This window comes from Rhinatrema bivittatum, chromosome 1, assembly GCF_901001135.1.
Source record: "Rhinatrema bivittatum chromosome 1, aRhiBiv1.1, whole genome shotgun sequence".
Classification (NCBI taxonomy): domain Eukaryota; kingdom Metazoa; phylum Chordata; class Amphibia; order Gymnophiona; family Rhinatrematidae; genus Rhinatrema; species Rhinatrema bivittatum.
In genome coordinates this window covers 705,192,315-705,216,085 of record NC_042615.1, presented here as the reverse complement: position 1 = coordinate 705,216,085, position 23,771 = coordinate 705,192,315, and the positions used below count along the sequence as shown (strand labels likewise).

Below are 23,771 nucleotides of genomic sequence, written 5' to 3'. Positions count from 1 at the left end.
TAAGTACATAATTTTTAAAATTGAAATATATGTGCACAAGTCAGAACCACTCCCCAGTCTGTGAGTAAAAATGTGTGCATGCAGGCTGTATGGATGTATTTTTATCTGCATATTGGATGGGCAAAAACTCATAATAAAAACATTTTTAAATATATCCAAAGCAGGAACGCTGTGAGGGAGTCGGTTGGAACATTAGATGATTGAGGGGTTAAAGAGGCTCTTAGGGAAGATAAGGCCATTGCGGAAAGACTAAATTAATTCTTTGCTTATGTCTTTACTAATGATGTTGGGGAGATACTGGTTCCGGAGATGGTTTTCTAGGGTGATTCGGATGAACTGAACTAAATCACAGTGAATCTTGAAGATGTAATGGCCAGATTGACAAACTAAAGAGTAGCAATTCACCTGGACTGGATGGTATATCTCCCCAGGGTTCTGAAAGAACTCAAGAATGAAATTTAAGATCTATTAGTAAAAATGTGTAACCCATCATAAAAATCGTCCATTGTACCTGAAGACTGGAGGGTGGCCAATGTAACCCTGATATTTAAAAGTATCCAGGGGTGATCCGGGAAAGTATATAGACCAGTGAGCCTGACTTCAGTGCTGGGAAAAATAGTGGAACCTATTCTAAAGAACAAAATTACAGAACATGTAGAAAGATATCGTTTAATGGAACACAGCCAGCATGGATTTACCCAAGGGAAGTCTTGCATAAGAAATCTGCTACACTTTTTTTTTTTTTTTTGAAGGGGTTAAACATGTGAGTAAAAGTAAATCAGTAGATGTCATGTATATGAATTTTCAGAAGGCAGTTGACAAAATCCCTCATGAAAGGCTTCTAAGAAAACTAGAAAGTCATGGGATAGGAGGCAATGTCCTTTTGTCGATTGCAAATTGGTTAAAAGATAGAAAACAGAGAATAGGATTAATTGGTCAGTTTTCTCAGTGGAACAAAGGAAATAATGAAGTACCTCAGAAATTTGTAGTTGGAACAGTGCTTTTCAATATATTTATAAATGATCTTGAAAGGGATATGACGAGTGAGGTGATCAGATTTGCAGTTGACACAAAATTATTCAGAGTAGTTGTATCACATGAGGATTGTGATAAATTGCAGGAGGATCTTGTGAGAATGGAAGATTGGGCATCCAAATGGCAGATGAAATTTAATGTGGACAAGTGCAAGGTGATGCATGTAGGGAAAAATAACCCATGCTGTAGTTACTTGATGTTAGGTTCCATATTAGGAGTTACCAACCAGGAAAAAGATCTAGGTGTCATCGTGGATAATACATTGAAATCGTCGGCTCTGTGTGCTGCGGAGGTCAAAAAAGTAAACGATGTTAGAAATTATTAAGAAGGGAATGATGACTAAAACAGAGAATGTCATAATGCCTCTGTATCGCTCCATGGTGAGACCCCTACTAGAGTACTGTGTGCAATTCTGGTCACTGCATCTCAAAAAAGATATAATTGCACTGGAGAAAGAACACAGTGACCAAAATGATAAATGACATGGAATGGAAAAGCTTAAAGAGGTTAGGGCTGTTCAGAAGAGACTACTGAGGGGAGATATGATAGAGGTCTATAAAAACATGACTAGAACCAAGTAAATGTTAATCAATTATTTACTCTTTAAGATAATAGGACTGGGGGTATGCCATGAAGTTAGCAAGTAGCACATTTAAAACAAATTGGAGAAAATTCTTTTTGATTCAATGCACAGTTAAGTTCTGGAATTCATTGCCAAAGGATGTGGTTAGGGCAGTTAATGTAGCTGGGTTTAAAAAAGGTTTGGATAAGTTTGTGGAGAAGTCCATCAACTGTTATTAATTAAGTTGACTTAGGGAATAGCCACTGCTAATACTGGCATTAGTAGCATGGGATGTATTTAATGTTTGGGTACTTGCTGGGTACTTGCCAGGTACTTGTAACCTGGATCGATCACTATTGGAGAGAGGCTGCTGGGCTTGTTGGACCCTCAGTCTGACCCAATATGGCAATTTCTCTAGTTCTTTACCCTCAGAAAAGATTTTTTAAATTGCCATTTCTGCAGCAACATCCTCCCTGTAATTCTCAGATTTCACGCATTTGTAAGAGTAGGTCTGCAGCTAATGTTTAGTGCTGTTGTCTATTTGATTGAATATATTTTCTTTGGCTTAGTGTGGTTCCTCCACTATTTTGTGCACTGGTTATGCCATAGGTTTATATTCTATCAGACTGATGCATTCCATGTTGCATTATCCCATATCTTTAATTTCATGTATTGTCTTGGTAATATATTTGAAATTGCTATAAATACGTTTTTGGTTTGTTTTGTTTTTTTAAGTCGCATTTCCTGTACCTTGCTGCATCATAGTAATTCCTCAGTGTGAAATCTAGATTTTGTCACTGTTCTGTTGCTTTAGTTTAGCTTCTGGAATAGTGTGTGAACCCTTGTTTATCCTATGTTTTTATTCATATTTAGTACTGAAAACTCTGCATTGAAAATTGACAAACTAATTGTCTAAATCTGTTATTAAATTAGTTGCAACTTTGAAAATTAGATCCAGAAAGATAAACAGAAAGTAAAACTATTTTTTTAAAATTTACCAATAGATAACTCAAATGTCCATTTATATGCTTAACAACTTCTGCAGTGTAATTAAAAATATGTTCCATATTGATGTCTACTAGGAATCTTACATGTTGTTGTTTTCACAGGTATACAGGAGTTTCCAGAAAATATCAAGAACTGTAAAGTTTTGACCATCGTTGAGGCGAGTGTAAACCCTATTTCAAAGTAAGTTTTCTGGAAGCTTTTTAAAAATAGATTTAATATTTTTTATGTACTGGTACTCTTTGCTTCATAACTGTAAATCTTTGTTTTCTATAATATTCAGGGCTGATGGAATCCACACTGAAAACCGTGCACAGGGATGGGGGAGTGCTGGCATTGCACCTGAGTTGGCAGTTGAGTCTAAATAGTGTGATCCTGGCTTATCCTTTTCTGCTCCCCGTGCCATCCCCACTCGCTAAGAGAAGTGGCGCTTAGCACAGCTTCGACTTCCTATGCTGTGTGTGGGGCTGATCTCGCAATTTTGAGTCATGCAGCTTATACTGCGAGACAAATTCCGAGCAGAGGAAGCTGACACTGTGTTAATCATGGCTCCTGCCAAGTGGGAGGATCAGGAGGAGGCCAGTAAGCACTGGGGATTGTGAGACAGAGAATGTGGGGAACGATTTCTGGAGTGGGAAGGTAGGAAAATGTGAGGAGAGCTTTGGAAGTGGGTAGGAGAGTGTGGGAAGAGGTTTGTGAGGAGGAGAATGCAGGAGGAGCTTTCTGGAGGAGGAGGGGATACAGGGAGATCCTTTTCGGCGGCGGGGGAGGGCATCAGGATAGAAGGAATATGGGTAAAGCCTTCCCAGACAGGTTGGGAGAGCTTCCTGGGGTTGGTGGGAAGGGATGTGGGGAGAGATTTCTATGGAGTGAGGGTGGGCAAGATTGAATCTAGAATAGGGGACAGGAAGGAGGAAGGACCTAGGATGGAGGAAGAAGGGGTGGGGAAGAGGCCTCAGGATGAAGGTGTGGTGTAAGGTAGAAGATAAAGAACTGGGGTTAGGTGATGGAGGGGGTTATGGACCAGAGAGGAGAGTTCTCTGGAAAGGGGAAGTGTGAGGGAGAGAAGGGCATGAGAATGGGAGGAAAGTGAAAAGGGACTGGTTATTGGTTTCAGGAAGTAGAAGAGATCTGTGGTGGTGGGGAGGAGAGATAGAGGACTGGGATGAGGGTGAGAGAAAGGATCTTGGATTGGGGATGGATAAATCTAGGACGATACTGTAAAAGGAAGGGCATGAGAGAGAGGACAGAAAGGAGTCGTCATTCAAATATGGACTCAAATTCTTTGTATTTTGACTTGTAGGTTAGATGGGCTTTCGGATCTTCCCCTAATGATTGCTCAGCGCCTAATATTCACTGCAGGACAGCTGGGTCCCTAACAGCTATGGTCCAAATGTTTAATCTGACATTTAGAGGCATATGTACCCCACTTTCCGTGACTTTACCTTTTTTCTCCCCCAGGCACGACTCTTATAGTCATAGATTATTTTTTATGCTCAGAATCACTTCTGAATCAAATTTTTCAGTACAATATATTGTCAAGTCGTCTTTTAGATCATCCTATTTCTATCACTGTGCACATGCCAGAACATGGCAGTGCAGCTGGAGGGTGAAGGTTGAATTTGTTGCTCTTGAGTTAGAAAGTGTTTGTTGAGCTGCTGGAAATGGCCACCAGATTTTCTACCATAGTATGGCTGAGTGCAATCCCTCTCAAAGCTGTTATACGGTAAAATCATTAGTTATGCGAGCCACCTCAAAAAGAATAATCTGTTCAAGCAAAGTCAGCTTGAAAAAGAGATCCAGGAGTTGGAGGTGGTGGCAACTAAAATACAAGTAAAAAAATAACACCAAAGTGTTATTGGAAGCTAAAATATTCCAGAAGTTGTTTAAATTGAGAGAAAGGGTCAAGGCCCTTAAAGTGTGGAAATTAGAGAAGGCACTACGATATGTTGTACAAAGATGATATAAGCATGGGAGCAAAGTGTGTACTGTGGACCAGAGCAGTGAGGAAGAGGCAGTCGTGTACTCATATTTACCAGTTTGTCTCCCTTAGGACATATAGTTTGACAGTAAAGGTTAGGGGGGATTAGCATGGGCTTATTTTACTACATTATATAATAGTTTTATGAATGGTAACCAGGAAGGTATCGACTCTTTCCTAGGTAAAATGCATCTGTCCACTTTGAGGCAATGGCTGAGGCTTAAAAGCCCCTATTACTGAATTTGATATTGAGAGCAATGAGTAGCTTCCATCAGACAAGTGCCCTGGGCTTGATGGATATTATGTTGACTACTACTTCAAGAAATACAGTATTTTGTTCTTACCTAGGTTTAAGGATTTTTTTCAATTTGAGGGAATTTCCAAACTCTGTAGCAGAATTGAATGATGCCCATATTATGTTATTACACAAAACAAGGGAAAAGAATTAGATACAGACCCTTTTCTCTGATCAATTCAAATGTAAAACTTTTAGCCAAGGTATTGCAACTATGCCTGGATGGTATGGTGCCTCATATTTATCAGGATCAGACAGGGTTTATGAAGGGTAGTTGATCAGTCTATAATACTGGACGGCTGTTTAATGTTCTTAACATAACTGGGATGCACAAGATCTCTGGATGCGAATAAGGCCTTCGATAGAATTCGGTGGCCTTTTGTATTTAAGGGGTTGGAGAGAGATGCATTTCCAGAAAAACTTAACAGATGAATACATGCCTTATATATGCATCACAAGGCATATATTCTGGTTAATGAAAAATTAACGGACCCCCTTTAGTATCTTAATTGGGACGTAGCAAGATATTGTCCATTGTCCTCTCTTTTATTTGATCTAGATATTGAGCCCCTTGCTCAGGCCATTCAAGATTATGCCAAGATACATGGTGTCAAAATATATTGATTTCTGCACAAAATCTCTCTATATGTTGATGGAGGTTTGTTGTACCTGAGTCAGCTAGACAGTTCAGATCCTCATTTAATGCAGTTAGATAAATATGGGGAGCCTGTCTGGTTATCAGAACAAGTACACCAAATCAGAGATTCTCCTGCTGGCGGGGAGGGGGACCTGTCTTTCTAATAGCTGCAGTGGTTATGGCTGGTTTCCAGACAGTTACCTACTTGGGCATTAAGATTTAATTAATTTGAGAGTCTTTTTAAATCTTAATTATAGTATAAGGCAGGATTTGAAGGACTAGATGGATTTGTTTGTAACATGGTTAGATCACATCAATCTAGTTAAGATGTGTATACTCCCCAAGTTACTGTACCTATTCTAGTGCATCCCTTGTTTAGTTCCAAATCATACTTTTGCTTCAATAAACGGACAGTTGAGAAGCTGTTTTTGGCAAAAAAGGTGGATTGTATTCATTTTGCAGCTGTGTAGGCCTAAGTCAAGGGGGTATGGGACTGCCCAATATTTGCAGTTATTACTGGGTGCCAAGGTTGATGTGTGTTCAAGGATAGTTTGACCTAAATTCTTCATGTAGGTGTTTGCAGTAGGAGAGAGCCCAGATAGAGAGGGCATCGAGGTCCTATTGTTTCTGATCCTACCCAATTGTCTGCAGGTGTCAAATGGATTCTTCGTAGATGCCCTATTATATCTCATAAGGTTTAAATATGGTGGAAGGTCAGTAAACATATAGGGCTTTCAATTGCAGCGTTTTCCCCTATAACACCTCTAGCTAAAAATCCTAAGCTCTTATTCTTTTTTACTCGGTTTGGCAAGTTGGCAGTCCAGGGATTCGAAGTTTCTTTGGTAGTTGTGGACAGAGGATACTCTGGTCCCCTTTACAGAATTAGTGGACAAATACTATATTGATAGTAGTACTCACCTTATTTATTTATTTTTAATTTTTATATGCCGATGTTCCTGTATACAATACATATCGCAGATGAGAACGGCCAAAGTAAAAATGAGGGATAGAGAGTGGGTTCCCCATAACTCGAGTCTCTTAGAGAAGTTTATCAGCAATCTTACCATACAAGGAAGGGCATATGTCTCACATTAAATTGTGTAACTGACACAGATAACCCTCCAGATAGAATGCCTTCTTTGATACAGAAATGAAATAATGATTTGCAGCTGATGCTTAATGAAGATTGGGATGAGATTTGGCAAGCATCACACTCAGTTTCTAGCTGTTCCGAAGAGTGGACCTTAAGATAAAATTACTACACATGGTGTACAGATACTCCACATTTTTTGCCGCTTTTTGTAGATCCACTTCTCCATTGTATTGGTGTGGTTATGGTCAGCAGGGTACATACTTCCATGTCTAGTGGTCTTGCCTGTTAGTGTTATCTTTTCTTGGGGGATATGGAATGTGAGATTAGGTCGATCTACAAGACTCAGTTTTCTCTAACACCAAGTTTGGGGCTATGGTCCTTTGGAGAGACATTACAGTGCCAGTCTCAGCTACAGACAGAATTTTCATTACTCAGTGTTTACATATGGCTAGACACTAATTACTGGGTTTTTATGAAAAAGTGCGCCAAGTATGCCCCTCTGGGAGACCCAAATAACTAATATAGTGTTAATAGAAAAAGAATCACTTTAATTTCATGAAAAGCTGGATAAATATCAAATTTGGGGTACATTTGGGACAATAACCACAACTAGGTTTGACCTCCCTTACCTTATGTACAACTCTTCTATAGTGTCTGACATTTTCTGTTTTACACATGTGGGAATTGTCTTTTGCTGTCTTGTTGGTATGTGGTTGTTTTTTTTAATGTGAAGCCTGCTATATAGTTGGTATGCTCCTTTTTGTGATGCTGTGTATTTAGTCTCCTAAATAAAATGTTAAAAAAAAAAGACATGGAGGAATGGGGAAAGGGAATCCAGCAGCCACTGTATATTCATACATTCTCATTCTCCAGTTTCTTTCATGTCTTTTATTTCCTGGCTACTCTAGCCCCCAAGTTCATTCTCCCTGTTATTTGTAACTGCGCTTCGGCCTTCCTGTTATATGGTAATGTTTTCAGTTCAGTTAATCCCTAAGTTTGATGTAAACCGGCCTGATATGAAGCTTGTCATGAAGTTCTGTATAGAAAAATGTTAAATAAATAAAATAAATAAATAAAGAGGAATAGGGGACAAGGAGGAAAAGAAGATATTTAAAAGGTGCTACAGAGTTGAGCACACCTGAGGAAGTAGAAAGGAGCAATCCAGGTACTTGTATCCTGGATTGGCCACTGTTGGAAACAGGAAGCCGGGCTTAATGGACCCTTGGTCTGACCCAGTATGGCAGCAACTTATGTTCCTATCTTGGATAGCTTGAGGAAAGGCTGGAGGTGATCCAGAGAGAGGCTGTTGAACTGATGCAGAGTGCACAGCAAAATCTATAAATGAGATGAGATTTCTGGACCATTATGTATACCCAGAGAAAAAGAGATATTGGGAGAGATTCTAATACCCCAAACACCTTAATGCACAAGAAGTTAACCTTTTAAACACAAAGCCAAAGAGGTTTCAAAGAAGTAGATTCAGGAGTAGCATACATTTTTTCATGAAGTAGTTGATAGATGCATGGGTCAGCCTCCCATTGGAGGTGGTGGAGACAACAATGATGGAATTTAAGAAAGTATGGGTTAGGTGCAGAGGATCCCTAGTTGTGAATTGAAAACCAGATATCAACTAGGTCAAGGCATTGCTTCAGAGATGAACATGAGCAGACTAGATGGGCCTAGTTTTTTCTACATTTTTTATGGATAGATATTAGTAAAAATAAGGACTATGTTGTCTGACAAATCATAGCAATATATAAAGCATTAATATGAGTGGAAAATGTATTTATCATCACTTACGGTTCTTACCTACAGTGCAAGGATTATCTCATAATGGTAAGCATTCGGAGAAGGCACATTTTTGTTTGTTTACTTTTTATTGAATATATTTCATGAATTGTCCCCCAAGTCTATTTTTAACACATTTTCATGGTAGTGTGCTTTTTCAACATTTTGCAAGTATTCCTTTAAACTAGGGTAAGGTGCTATCAAAATTATATACATTTTATATGGTGATAACATCTGAAAAGGGATTTAGAACACAACAAGATAACAGGATCAGTAAAGCTGACTGCAGTCTTGGCAATATATTGGCGGCAGTTGAGGAAGAGTTGGTTAAGAAGGGATGGAAAATTTATTTAGAAAATTTGGGTGCCAGACAAATGTTTCTAGGAGCCAAGGAAAACTTTTGGCCACTTTTCATTTTCCTTTATATTTTTCTTTAATTGCTTTTTCTTTATTTTGCTTCTTTTCCATGCTTCAATCCATTCTCCTTGATCCTTCCCTCCCTCCATCCAGCCCTTTTTCCTCTTCCTGTCTAGCTTCTCCATCCTCAAGCCTTTCTTCCCTTCAGCCAGCCTCTCTACTTCCCTGATCCTCTGTCTTTACCCTCCTTTCATGTCATTATTATTTTCTGTTAAAAGATTTTTCAGTTTTCAAAGTTCTTTTGAGTGTTGTAACTGCTTATCACCTTAGATTCATTTTGCTCAACATATTTAGTTTATTAGCTGAAAGTACGATAGCTGTTTTTTAAACACTTTTTGAAATTGTTTTACAGTCTGGGGGGGGGGGGGGGTTGGGGGGGACGGAAGGGGTGGGGGGAAGTTGTTACCTTCTTTCTTGACTTTCAGCTTATCCAGTAAGGCTCAACCCCTCACAATATGTCCTTGATCTACATCCTTTTCTATCTTATGACTCGGAAAGGCTTCTATTACCAGTGGGAGGTTTGTTGCTGCTTGATGCAATTTGAGCTTCATGTCTGTTTCTCTTCATCACTATGCTCCTTTCTTCCACATTTGGCATTTTGCTTCATCTTCTAGTAGATGAGTTGACATTCCCTTCCTAGGCTATCTGATAAACAATTCGTTTTTTCTATGAACAGTACAGACTTCATCTCCAGATAACCTGATATCTTGCATATCTCAAGAGCATATTATGCCAGTCACTCAACTGTTGGACTAGACCAAAAATAAAATGTATAAAGTGAATAGATTTTTATGGGTCTGTGCAGTCCAGGGTCAAACTTAAAAAAACAAAACAAAAAAAAAACTTGTTTGGTACCTTGAAACAAATTTTTTTTTTAAAATTAGATACATTTGTTTTTAAATAGCTTTTTATCACTTTCAGTTGCAGTATGCAAAAGTTTTCAGCTTCAGTAGTACATTAATGGTATCTCATGTTAAATTCCATGAGTACAGATAGGAAGTTTGGTGCTTTATCAGACCTGTCATTACAATCTGCATATGAGGGTGGGATGGCCACAGCTAGGGCAATAATTTACCTCCAGATTACAGGGGCAACTCAGGGAGTGAGGGTAGAGGCTGGGGGATGGACTGGCGATCACAATATAAGCCACCTCTTTTGGCAGTTTTTCAGTCTGCAGATCCTCTTTCTGTGGCTTTCATCTTGTTTGGGGGATGGTGGGCACATCTTGCCACACATCTTTGATGTGGCAGGATATGCGGCAACTCAGTATGAGGGAGGCAGGCATACAGGAGTTTGCTCCTATTGGGCAGGTGAATTTAAGGGGTCCAAGAGGAAGAGCTATTTATTTCTTTCACTGTGGTGGCCTGGTCTCTTGTTACTTCCCATTGATTCCAGTATAAGGCCATGTGGGCCCTTGGATCCTCTCCTCCTTGGATCAACTGATGGCACATGGTCACCTGCTGTCACCTCAGGCATAGCCAGGCTTGGATGGGTACAGGTGTGGTCTAGCACAACTGATGTGCTTGCCCTCTTTGGCACCCCCAGTTGCTAGCTTGCAGTCATGGCGGGTTCAGGCTGGGGCTTCAGCAGTATGCAGTGTCTTGGTTGCCTCCTCTTCTCGGTAGTCCCAGCAGGAGGAATGGTCCTTTCAAGGAGAAGCCCAATTGTAATATGATTCAATTTGGATTTCAGCTGTATGCACCTGTGGTGTTTGCCCCCCCTCCCTCCCCCGCCACTACTGTTGCATTGGTGGAACATGGCAGAGCGGAAGGTGAGCCATGGAGATCCTGGTAGTTCTTGTCTTGGGTCGAACCCCTGTTCCCTGCTGATGCACATGGCCTTGCTCCAGGATCTCTGTGATTATGGGTGTAGTTACGTCCAGGTGTGGCAGAACATGCACTGGAGCATGAGAGCTCCAGTAACTGGTCACTGGCTCTTCTGTGTGTTCCTGAATTCAGCGGATTGAAGGGAAGGCCTTTGCTGCTGCTGGCAGCCACTTAAATGCCATGTGGAAATTTAATTTAAAAAACAAAAATTTGAAAAAGTGGCTTGGATGCAATTGCATCCCCCTCCCCCCACCATGTGGCGGAGTTTCTCATCTGTACCCTAGTTGCTGCCCATGGTTGCCTGCCTGTTTTTGGCTGCAACATGTGGATATCCTTCACGGTCTCTGGTATGTTTGTGCCACATACCAGAACGAGGTCCTTGTGAATTCAGCCTTGAGGCATCTTGACTATTAATATTTCCAAAAACAAATACATGGCAAGCCCCCCCCTAACAGTGTCCTTCCAGATCCAGGGGCCTTTAATTTTCTGGCAGCCTCATGGGGCTCTTGGCTTGGCTGGTTGTCTGCTGGTTTGCGGTGCCCAGTCCACCCCCCGCCATGGTACATCAGTACAGCAGCCCTCATATGGCCTATCTTTGGCCGAAAAAGGGATGAGAGCATTTGCCACATTTGGGCCAAAAGAAATAGGTGGTCAGCAACTGGTATCTTCCCTCAAAACATGATTTTATCTATTTTTTTTTATTTTATTTAGTTTTATATTCCACTTTTCACACTATTTTCAGCACTTCAAAGTGGATTACATTCAGGTACTTTTAGGTATTTCCCTATCCCCCAGAGGGCTTACAATCTATCAGGCCGATACAGTAAAGTTTGCGGCGCCACTCTCCTGTGCACGCGATTCACTAAAACAAATTATTCAAATTAGGGCCTACGTCCCTAGCGCCTCTTTTGACGGGAGCGGCGGCTGTCAGTGAGTTTGACAGCCGACGCTCAATTTTGCCGGCGTCTGTTCTCAAACCTGCTGACAGCCATGGGTTCGGAAACCGGACGCCAGCAAAATTGAGCGTACGGTTTTCGACCCGCGGGCCAATTAAAATTTTTTTTTTATTTTTAATTAATTTTTAACTTTTGAAACCTCCGACTTAGTGAATCGAACGGGAATAACTAATAGGGCCATCAACATGCAGGCTGGAGCGCACTGTACTGTATCGGCCTTGTATGTTTGTACCTGAGGCAATGGAGGGTAAAGTGACTTGCCCAAGGTCACAAGGAGCAACAGCAGGACTATGAACCCTGGTCTCCTGGTTCATAGCCCACTGCTCTAACCACTAGGCTACTCCTCCACCTGAATGCAAGTCTGTCAGATTCCTCAGGAATTAGGGCCTGACAGCTGTGTTATATCTTGTGTGTTGCAGCAAGGATGTGGGCAGCAGTTCCACATATGGATGAAATTTCAGGGGTACAGACGGCTCAATTTCTTAAGAAGGGAAACGGTGTAAGTAAGAATGTGAGTTTTGAACTTCCCTGGTCATGAGCTGGTCATCTTTGTTAGGGGAAATAGACAAATTGGGGGCATTCAGATGTGCATGATTGCAACAGACACACATGGTAGACGATAGGGCAGCCAAGTGTGTGAGGGGCTCATGTGCATTGTCTGGGCAGTGCCCATTGTAATGAAGGGCAGCCAGCACCAATTTATTTCTTTTGAATGGTTGTAACCATGTTTTCAACACTCAAGGTGGGAAACATCCTGGATGGGGCAGTATTGACCTAACTTTGGTGCCATTGTTAGCGGCTCTGTGCCCCACGTGGAAACAGCAAGTCATCACAACAGCTATACAAGGTTGACCGCTTTCTATACAGAGCACAGATAAATGAACTGCAGTTGCCCTGAGATGAGAACAAATAGTATGACGCAGAGTGGTCCTGCTGCCATCTTTTCTGTGGACATCCGTAGCTTTATGGTGAAGAGAAGTTATAAATAAATAAAAAAAGTAAAACCCTGCCACTCATACTTTCCACCTCTGCTAATTTCTTTTACATATGCTTTTCTAAGAGTTAAAATAATTTGCCCTAAGTCATGCCTTTTCAAAAGGAGGCATGAAATAAGGTGAGGAACAAGGCTGGCAGGGCACAGCGGAGGGTCTGGTGCCATGGTTAGTATGATTATTACCTTCAAATGTCCAGTCACAGGGTTTCAGTTTAGTGTTTCAGAAGGTAAGACTTTGTATATTTTTAGTAATAAAAAATGGGGTCAGAAAGTATCTAATCCCAGAAATGATCTCTATTTTAATGTCTAATGTATATTAGCACCAGTTGCTGATGTGCCATTCCATGCTTTGCCTTGCTGTCGGCACACACACATCAGCATTTAGGTGCTGGGCCATATGTTTTGAACTGCTCCCAGCTGCCTTATTCACCAAGTCACTTATTGAATACAGATGCCCATTGGATTGCCTATGGCTTTGGTGCTTGCATTGCTTTGCTTTAAGACAGCTTATTTATGTCAGACTGAGCATGGTGATGATTGAAGTCCATTGTTTTTGTTCAGCAAGTCACTTGCTGAAGGGAGTAGTGGCCATAGTTCCAGTATCTTTGGAGATTATTCTATTCAGGGCATCCACTGCTACCTGTTGTGCCACTGTGCTGATCTTGCATGTATTCTTTGGCATAGGACATGGAAGCCCTCTCTTCAGCACATATGTCAGTTTTTTTTTCACATGTCATCTTTCTGTTTAGCAGGTCATTTATGGCATAAGGGCATCTATTACCTGCTGTGACTTGTCTCTCTTGCAGTAGTGCACTTGGCCTTCAGCACACACATCAGTGTCCTTATACATGGTGAAATTAGGAAATTCTCAGTCATCCTGTGGTCAGAAGTTATTTAATCTATGTGCAACTCAAGCATTTGCTCTTCCGGGTGCCTTGTTCTATGGGGTCTGCAGCCTTGAGTGAGTTGGTCAGCCAGTTTACCTCTTTAGCCTTTAGAAGAGATTGTGGTACCCCTCTGTGCCTCCATACTTTCCCCATTCTCAGCAGTAGCAATATTCTCATGGATGAGGACATCAAGGCTCTAGATAATCGGGGGTTTCTCAGACAACACCCTCCCTGCTCAGAATTGGTACAATTAGCATATCTGTTATGAGTGTTCTGTGACATTCTCCAGCAGCTTGTAGGTATTGCAAGCTGTCCTTACATGTCATTAGGATCATGCACAATTGCCAGATTTGCTTTATCTACCACAAGCAATTGCCTGAGTTAATAACCAGTTGTTGCCTGGGGGTACAGTTTATCTTTAAGCCCCCCATCTTGCTGTATTGACATCGTAATTCAGGTGGCAGTGGTGCTACCTTGTGGTTAATTACCTCATTCCTGCAGTTACTCATTCCTGTGGGTGAATTTAAGTATGATTAGTTCACATTCCTTAGCCCCTTGTGCAGATAGGAAAGCTGGTAACCAGCCTGGTAAACTAGTACAGTAATATAGATTTGCCACCATTTCTCAGGTTTTCCACCATACATCCCAATTTCTGCCTTGTTAACATAGTTTTAACATCTTCCTGCTTTCATGCAGCTCTTTCCTTCAGTTCAGTGGTTGAAGTCATGTATTAGTTAATCTGCATTCCTGGTCTAGTCTACTGCGGCTAGGCAGTCAGTGGAGGAATATGTAAAACAATGCATTAATATTTGTAGCTGCATCACTACCTCTCAGGTCTTCCACCATACTTGCCTCACCCTGCTTAAAAATGTTCCATGTGGCACAAGAGAAGGAGGAGTTCAAGCGGGGCCATAATGTCCTCATCCATGAGAATTCTTCGGCGTCTCGTCCGTCTCAGCTCCGACATCGCCCACAGCACAGAAGGGAGGCCTGCGCGGTCGGCGCCCTGACCCGCCGGGGTAAGGCCTGAGAATTTCCCTTGCCCTCGGCGAGCCCGGACGCAGACCACGCGGCAAGTCCGTCTTCTCCGCCGCTGATCCACCGCCGCACCGTCTCGCTGATCGGTCCTCCAGCCCTCCCACATCGCAGACGGACCAATCGCTGCCCGGGGAGAGGGACCTTTAAATCCTGCGATCTTCAGGCGCCGCGCACCGAAGGAGCGCGTCAAAGGGGCAGGCCTCTTTGCGCGCCCCTTCGCGCAGTCCCGTCGAGCAGACCCGGAGCCCACAATAATAAGTTCTGAACCCTCACTCCTCATAGATCCCTGCAATCAGACCGAGAACCGCTCACAGACGGCCAGCCCTCGCAACCTTCCCATAATTGTACACAGTGAGTAAAAACTTGCACTCACTTCCACTCAGACTATTACCTACAAACGGACAGTAGTACAGAAGTCTTCAAGATAAGGCTCTAAGGGTCTACTTAGCTCGGAGCACTCAACCATTCTGATAGTCCTCCATACTAACCTCCACAGCATTCATCCTTATAACTACTATACATCATCACTCATGCACACACACGATATCCCAATCATCTACAACCGAAGGAGAATCTTCGCAATCCCTCTCAACACACCACACGTCTCGCAAAAGAGATATATTCCAATCATGACATCATCCCTCAACCAACTTCTGGGCCTCACTCTGTTCTCCTTAACATTAATCAATGCACAATCCATCTCAAAAAAATCCCACCTTCTACACGACTACCTATTAGAAGCCAAACCGGACTGCTGCGCTATCACCGAGTCTTGGCTGAAACCTCAGGATACTGCATTAATTAACCAACTCCCCACACAAGACTATGATATATTCTCCATACCCAGACCTAACAAAAGATGTGGCGGACTGCTTTTAGCAGCCAAAAAAGAATTATGCCTTTCCCTTCAGACATCTAACTCATCAACATCACTCGAAGTAGCTATCTTCAAATCCAAACACCTACAAATTTGCCTAACATATGCCCCCCCCTGGAAGCCTTGAATCAGATCCATCCCCTATAATTGAACTCATAGCCAAACACATTAACACAGACGCCCCTGCCATAATAATGGGAGATTTTAACCTCCACGTGGACCAATCACCACAATCTTCCAGCTGTGCAACATTTATTAACACACTTAAATATATGGGCTTCAACCAAATCATCAAAGAACCAACACACAGAGCGGGTCACACCCTGGACTTAATCTTCATTAACGAATATATCACCCCAGCCTCCTCCATGATCTACTCACCGGTACCCTGGTCAGACCATAAGATGATTTCAATTACTTTGAAGAACTTCCAACCCTCCCTCAAAACCACTCAAAGATCCCCGATTCAATACAGGAAACTATGCAACCCTGACACCATCACCTATCCTCAGCATTAAACAAACTTGACCTCACTGACGCAGACTCAGCCACATCCTCATGGTTCAAGATAACAAAGAACATTGCAGACCTTACTTGCCCTTTAATCACAAAAAGTTCTACTACCAACCAGAGCAACAGAAAACCCTGGTACTCCCCACAACTGAAAACCCTTAAGCAAGAACTGAGAAGTAAAGAACTTTTATGGCGAAAAAACCCATCACAATCTAACAGGGACACATACAAAGTCGCTCATGCACCGCTACCGGACAGCCATTCTACAAACTAAAAGGGATTTCTACGCCCAGAAAATTCACCACTTCACCTTCGATCCCAAAGCTCTTTTCTCTCTTGTCTCGTCGCTCACTAAACCCTCCCCCCCCATCCATCCCAGACGATCAAGCTGCCAAAAAAGCCACTGAACTAGCAACATACTTCAAGAAAAAAATCTCAGACCTTATATCACCTTTAAAAGACAACAAATGTTCACATGTGACCACTCTCTACTCAATTCACCCACAACAGAACTCAACTCTGAATAAATTTGATCTTATATCCTCCTTAGAGATCGAAACAGTCCTAAAAAAACTTAAACCCTCCTCACACCCCACAGATGCGATCCTGTCTAATTTACTTATAGCTATCCCCAAAACAGTTGCCAAAGCCATCGCAGACATTATCAATTGTTCACTAATTCAAGGATATGTTCCAGACCCGCTAAAACTTGCAATACTCAAACCACTCCTAAAAAAACCTAACCTTTCCCCAGACGATCCAGCCAATTTCCGACCCATTGCGAATCTCCCATTCATCTCTAAAATCCTGGAAAAGATAGTAAACAGACAACTTACGGAATACCTTGACGACAACAATATTCTAGCACCATCTCAATATGGTTTTCGAAAAGAACGGAGCACTGAAACTCTCTTAATCTCTTTAACTGACACAATACTCCTGAATCTTGATAAAAAACAATCCTGCTTACTCATACTCCTCGATCTATCAGCCGCATTCGACACGGTGAATCACTCCCTACTCTTGGAACGTCTGACAGACATTGGAATCAAAGATACTGCACTAAACTGGTTTAAGTCATTTCTACAAAACAGATTTTACAAAGTTAGAATCAACAACAATGAATCACACCCCGTCGATTCCTCTATGGGAGTCCCTCAAGGCTCTTCATTATCTCCGACTCTTTTTAATATATACCTTTTACCATTATGCCAGCTTCTATCCAAACTCAATCTTAAACATTTCATTTATGCAGACGACGTACAAATTCTTATACCAATTAAAGAATCCCTTCAAAAAACACTAGAATTCTGGAACTCCTGCCTCTGTTGTCCATTAACAACTTGCTCTCAAGCCTTAATCTAATACTCAATTCCAATAAAACGGAAATTCTCCTTATCGCTCAAGACAATAACTATGCAAGGCCAAACGTAAACCAAATAAATCAACCTTCCTTTTCTGCACAAGTGAGAAACCTAGGAGTCATCATAGACGATCAACTAAACCTAAAGAGATTCGTAAATAACACTGCTAAGGAGGGCTTTTATAAATTACAAGTCCTTAAACGCCTCAGACCACTACTGCACTTCCAAGACTACAGATCAGTACTCCAAGCAATCATTTTCTCGAAAATCGATTATTGCAATTCTTTGCTAATCGGCATTCCAGCTAACACCCTTAAACCCCTTCAAATGCTGCAGAACGCCGCAGCCAGGATACTGACCAAGACCAACAGAAGAGATCATATTACCCACATTTTGAGGGACTTACATTGGCTCCCAATTAAGTACAGAATATTATACAAAACATTAACAATCATTCAAAAAACCATACACAAGGGCAGTCCTCTTGAACTCAACTTTCCTCTTCTACTTCATCTACCAACCAGACCAACGAGAACAGCTTACAAAAACACTCTCCAAACACACGTCGCTAAGCAAACGTGCCTTGTCTTCAGCAGGTCCATCAATCTGGAACTCGCTACCTTCTTTTCTCCGGTCAGAACATTGCCCAATCAACTTCAAAAAGAGACTAAAAACCTGGCTTTTCGAACAAGCGTTCTAATCATAAGTCACATCAACGTCCACGCACTAGCAAATAATCTATCCAAAGACTCTCAATCAAGCCTGAAACATAACACTTTACAATTAAGATAATTTTCAGTTTCTCCTTCATCTATTATGTTATAAGCTATTTTACCCATGTATTCTGTTCCAAATTTTTAAGACCCTGTTCTATGTAACTTGCACTCTTCATGCAAGTCTTTTTCAGTTACAATGTAAACCGAGCTGATATGCAAATTCTGCATGAAGCCCGGTATATAAAAATGTTAAATAAATAAATAAATAATTTAGCAACTATCACTCTGTTGCTTAAACCTGGCAAGGCCCCTTTTTCACTGCAGTCTTATAGACCTGTTTGAACCAGGATATAAAAATCCTGGCAGCTGTTTTTTGCCTCTCGGTTGAATGCGGTGATAGGAAGTGTGATGTCCCCTGATCAAACAGGTTTTGTTAGGGGGAGGCTAGTGAATTCAAATGTTTTGAAGGCTTACATGGCTATTCTCACAGGTCAAGCTAGAAATGGGGATGAGCTGCTGGCCAGTCTAGACACCGAAAAAGCGTTTGACTGTGTTGAGTGGCCCTATTTGCAGTGGGTGCTAGAGAGATTTAATATAGGACCCTCTTTTTTAAGTTGGGTTAGCCTTTTGTCATCGACAGCTTGTGTAGATACTGGTTAACAGATCTTTGTCAGGAGTGTTTGAATTGGGATGGGGCACCAGACAGGGTTGTCCTTTGTCTTCCCTGCTTTTTGTGTTGGGATTAGAACCATTGGCAGTCAAGCTTCGTGGTTTGCCCTCTTTTCAAGGGATTTGGGTTAAGCGCAAGGAGATAAAACTTAGCATGTTTGCTGCTGATCTTTTGCTTTTCATAGGGAACACTGGGGAGCACAATTTTCGTTGAGTTAGATCTGACACTTGTTTTTGACTAACTTTTGACATCTGAATCTAAAAATGACCTCAGTTTTTCTCTATCACGTCAACTTTTTAAGGTACATGATACCCTCCCTTTGTCCCAAAAATCATACAAAATGTACATACAAAGGAAATAAAAGAAAATTACCTGAATATACTGTTTATTTAGTTACTGTTACTGTAAGTCAAATTATGTACAAGTAGTAAAGTTCTACTAAACATACATATTAAGGTAAAAGTTTACGCTTATAGCTTTTCCTGCAGTGTTCAATCTGTGGACAATCTTGCCTGATCTCGAACAATAGTAAGGCATCATATGTACATCCCATCTACCCTGATACCGTGCCTCCATGACCTTCAAATCTTGGTGGAATCGTTCATCTTGCTCATCACTGACTGCACCAAGGTTTTTCGGGAAGTCAGCAAGATGGCTATGCAGAAAATGCACCTTGATGCTCATGTTGCAATGAAGCATTTTGAAGCTCTCTTGTATTTCCAAGAAAGTCCTTGACAAGGTTTTTGAATAACAACCAAACATTCTTTTGGAGTTCTGACATTGTCTTGATGAAATGTTCATCTTTAATGAGCTGCTGAATCTGTGGACTGTCAAACATACCGGCCTTTATCTTTTCAAATGACAGGCTAGGAAATGCCAAAATGAGATACTTGAAACAGTCTCCTTCAGTTGGCAAAGCTAGTTAGGAATTTCAACAATTCTGGCACTTACCGCAAAGTGCAAAAACGTTATCGCAGTTTGCGGTAATACCTGTGTGAAGCGCTAAGAGAGTGCACTTTGCGATAAACGGCCTACTACCATAAAAACACTCCTTTTCCTATCGCATGCGATATTTAGTGCATTTTGATAAATCCAGGCCTAAGATAGGCTGTAGAGAAAAAACGTGACGTGATAGAAGAAAACTAACTGCAGTTTTGAAATCAGCATGCCTATTTAAGTCTAAAACAGCTGAAAAATCGAACTCAACAGGAATTATGTTAAAAATTGTTCCCCAGTGTAATCTGCAGCTTTGTTTTCAAGAAATTGTTGGTACGATTACTGATTTTGGGCTCTTTTCTAGGTTGCAGATTAACTACGTTAAATCAGAGGCTTTTCCCTTGCACAGTGCTTTGATGGATAGATGGGTGGGTTCGTTTCCGTTCCAATGGGCCAGGGACCCATTTTGGTACCTGGGGATTTATTTAGCTTGTACTGCGGAGGAACTGTGCTGACTTAATTTTGATACAGTTTTTAATACAATAAAATCCCTTCTCCAGTGTTGGAAATCTTTGTCATTGCTGTGGAGGAGTGCTTTGGTTAATATGGTAGTTCTTCCCAAGGTGTTGTACCCCTTGCAAATGCTACCATTGTGGATTGATAGAGTTCAAAAGTTTTGCTTGCTTGTGGGCTCGTTTGTTTGGAATAATAGAAGGGCACGGATCCGTTATGATGTGCTGAGATTGGATAAGAAAAAGGGTGGGGTAGGTTTGGATCTGCAAGTTTATAATGTGGCTTGTCTTTTTGCCTACTGCAGGAGTGGGTATCGGGCAAGCAGAAATTTGATGTGGATGCTTGGACCTATCCTTATTTGCCAATCAATTTGGTTCATGCCCAACAAAGTGCTCTTAATTCCTTAGGGGTCATTGCCTTCTGGCTGACAGCTGCTCGGAAGGCATATGGGAGTGTTGGCGAAGCCTTCTGGATTAGGATGGTCGTGTGTTGCCTTTCATTATCCTGGTGGAGAAACTGGAGTATTTGCCAGGGACCCAGTGTGCTGTGTTCCGAGACTGGGCTAGCAGGAGGTAAGAAATTTGGTGTCCTTAGTGGACCAGGATACCTCCTGTTGGTTATCCTTTCTGCAGTTACAGGAGGAATGGTAGTTACCGAATAGTCATTTCTTGGTTTTTTCACGGGCCTGTCACTATGTGGTGAGTGTTTATGCTGGAGAGTTACCTAGGATCATTCTTATGGATTAGGAGGACAGCTTTTTTGATACTGGACCTAAGTTTAATAAAATCTCATTCTGGGTTTCTCATTTAAAAGAACTTCTGCCTACCTCCCATATGGCCTCAACAACTTATGACTCTACAAAACATTTTTATTAAATGTGTACAAACATTAAACTCACAACTCCTCATACATAAGACCCTCTTTATCCCAGGACAAGCAGGATGCTAGTCCTCACATATGGGTGACATCGGTAATGGAGCCCTATGTACGGAAAACTTCTGTAAAAGTTTCTATGAAACTTTTGACTGGCACCAGAGTGCCTACTGAGCATGCCCAGCATGTCATGATATTCCCTGCCACAGGGGTCTCCCTTTAGTCTTCTTTTTTCCGCGAAGCAATTAGCCTCGCGGTTATCAGGAGTCCTGTGGGATTCTCCACATATTTTCCTTACGGAAAGCTTTAAAAAACTTCAACCGCAGAGGGTCTCCCTTAGTTTGATCATCGCGGTGAGTTTTTCCCGTTCTCGCGGTTCCGTGCCGTTTTTTCGTTAAAAACAAAATTTACCTGAGCCTTAGGCCGTCGACGGCTGCCCGGCCACAAAATGGCTACAGGTTTTAAAAAATGTCCGAAATGCGCGAGAAATATGTCTATTACAGACCCTCACCAAGACTGTGTACTTTGCCTTGGTGAAGGTCATGATGTAAAAAATTGTCCCTTATGCGCTACGATGACCTCGAAAGGTCGACGTTTACGGATGGACAAGATGGAGCAATTATTCAAAATTCAACTGATTACTGCTCCGTCTACTTCCACACAATCGTCTCCGGCTGGGGCGATTAGGAAAGTGGTCTTGAAGAAAACGTCACTCCGGTGACTCGGGAGACGCTCCTTTTTCCCCCCCCCTCACCATCGTCCAGAGCGTCCACATCGAGTAGCGAAAAAGGGCGCGAAAAAGATAAACATCGCCATCGGCATCGCAGGCCGCAACCAGCAACCATCGCTCCGATACCCGGCGAGCCATCGGCGGAGGACGGGGCACCGAGTAAGAAAGCCCGGCTCCAAAGTAAGGCTTCCGAGCCACCGACAGACCAACCCTCGCCGATTCCGGCGGAAGGAATCGTACCTCCTCAGGGCCCTGAGGTTGTACTACTGTCGCCGCCACCGCCTCCCCCCATGGGTGCTCTGTTCACATCATCCATGCGGGCGGAACTTGACAATTACATACGTCAAGCGGTTAAGGATGCCTTTATCGAGGCGATGCCACGGCCTGCCACTCCGGTTCTGCCATCGACACCGGTCATAGGAGGATCTCCGGTTCCATCACCGATTCCTTCACTACCGATGCCAAGGAAATCACCGCTCTCCTCGATGGCGCCGATTCCATTACCGGTTCTACCTAGGCCGCAGCCACCGGATTCAGCATTGCCGATTCCCCGGGTACCATCGATTCCACCACGGCCATCGATCCCGATGGCACCCTCGATGCCTTTTCAAGAGTCCATTTTTCAACCTTTAATGGACAAGCTGGACTCACTAATACATTGCTTCTCATCTCCACCACAACCTATAGATGTAGATGACAGTCAAGAGCCAATACCAGGTCCTTCGGGTGTCCCACCACCCCTCAGACCTCAGACTCCACTTTCTGAAATGCCAACTAAGCCTACTAGGCCGTTGGAGCTCCCTCTGGATGATAGTGACGAAGATTTCTCCTCGGATGAAGACCTCCTTTCTGAGCCTTCTCCCCCAGAAGATAGAAGAAAGTCACCACCGGAGGATCTCTCTTTCTCCAACTTTATTAAGGAGATGTCTCAAACAATTCCCTTTTCTCTCATCTCTGAAGTGGACAGCAGGCAAAAAACCTTGGAGGTGCTTCAATTCGTGGACCCTCCCAAGGAAATTCTTGCTATTCCTGTTCATGAAGTTTTACAAGAACTTATGTACAGGATATGGGAACACCCTGGGTCGGTGGCAGCTGTTAATAAGCGGGCGGATGCCACTTACCTAGTACAACCCATCCCGGGGTTCCAAAAAACTCAACTACCGCACCAGTCAGTGGTGGTCGAGTCGGCCCAAAAGAAGGCCAAAAGATTAAAGCAACACGCCTCCATACCTCCTGGAAAGGATAATAGGTTCTTGGACAATCTTGGTCGGAAAATCTTCCAAGCTGCGATGCTGGTAGCTAGAATAAATTCATACCAGCTTTTTATGAACCAGTACCAGCGTGACCTATGGAAGCAAGTGGAATCCCTGTCTCAGCAGTTACCTGACCATCTTCAGGAAGGTTTTCAAAACCTAGTACATAAGGGCCTAGAGGCAGGGAAACACGAGGTTCGGGCCACGTATGATTCATTCGAGACAACCTCCAGATTATCTGCAGCTGGAATAACAGCGAGAAGATGGGCCTGGCTTAAATCTTCAGAGCTGAGACCAGAGGTACAGGAGCGCTTGGCGGACCTGCCCTGCTTAGGGGAGAACCTCTTTGGCGATAAGGTCAAGGAGGCAGTAGCCACCATCAAGGACCATACAGAAACCCTCAAACAGCTTTCTCAGCTGTCACAAGAGGTACATCAACCTTCAAGGAGGCCTCCAAGAAGGGAACAAAGAAAGCCATATTACCGCCCTAGGCGGTATTATCCACCAGTAGCCAGGCCCAGACAACAAAGACCTGCTCAACGGTCTCAGCCTCGCCAAAGACCTGCTAGGCCTCAACAACCTCCGCCTGCGGCGTCCACTTCCGGATTTTGAAGTTCAACCAGAGGGCATGAGTCATTATCAAAATCCCTATCCACAAGTACCGGTTGGAGGCCGAGTTGCTCACCATCTTCAAACTTGGACCTCCATCACTACGGACCAATGGGTACTCTCAATCATATCTCAGGGGTACCACTTGGACTTCCTCACTGTACCAAAAGACAATCCCCCTATGCCGTCTTGGACAGTGTCTC

At 42.6% G+C, this 23,771-nt stretch overlaps 1 protein-coding gene across 5 annotated transcripts in view; it reads left to right on the top strand.

Moving 5' to 3' along the window:
• The window catches only part of ERBIN (erbb2 interacting protein), a 716,810-nt gene that overhangs the window by 292,110 nt on the left and 400,929 nt on the right, over positions 1 to 23,771 (top strand). For all 5 annotated transcript variants that reach the window (XM_029576039.1, XM_029576020.1, XM_029576010.1 and 2 more), the window contains one exon: positions 2,707 to 2,785. In XM_029576039.1, coding sequence (XP_029431899.1) covers positions 2,707 to 2,785 — 79 coding nt within the window. The remainder of the gene's footprint in view (positions 1 to 2,706; positions 2,786 to 23,771) is intronic.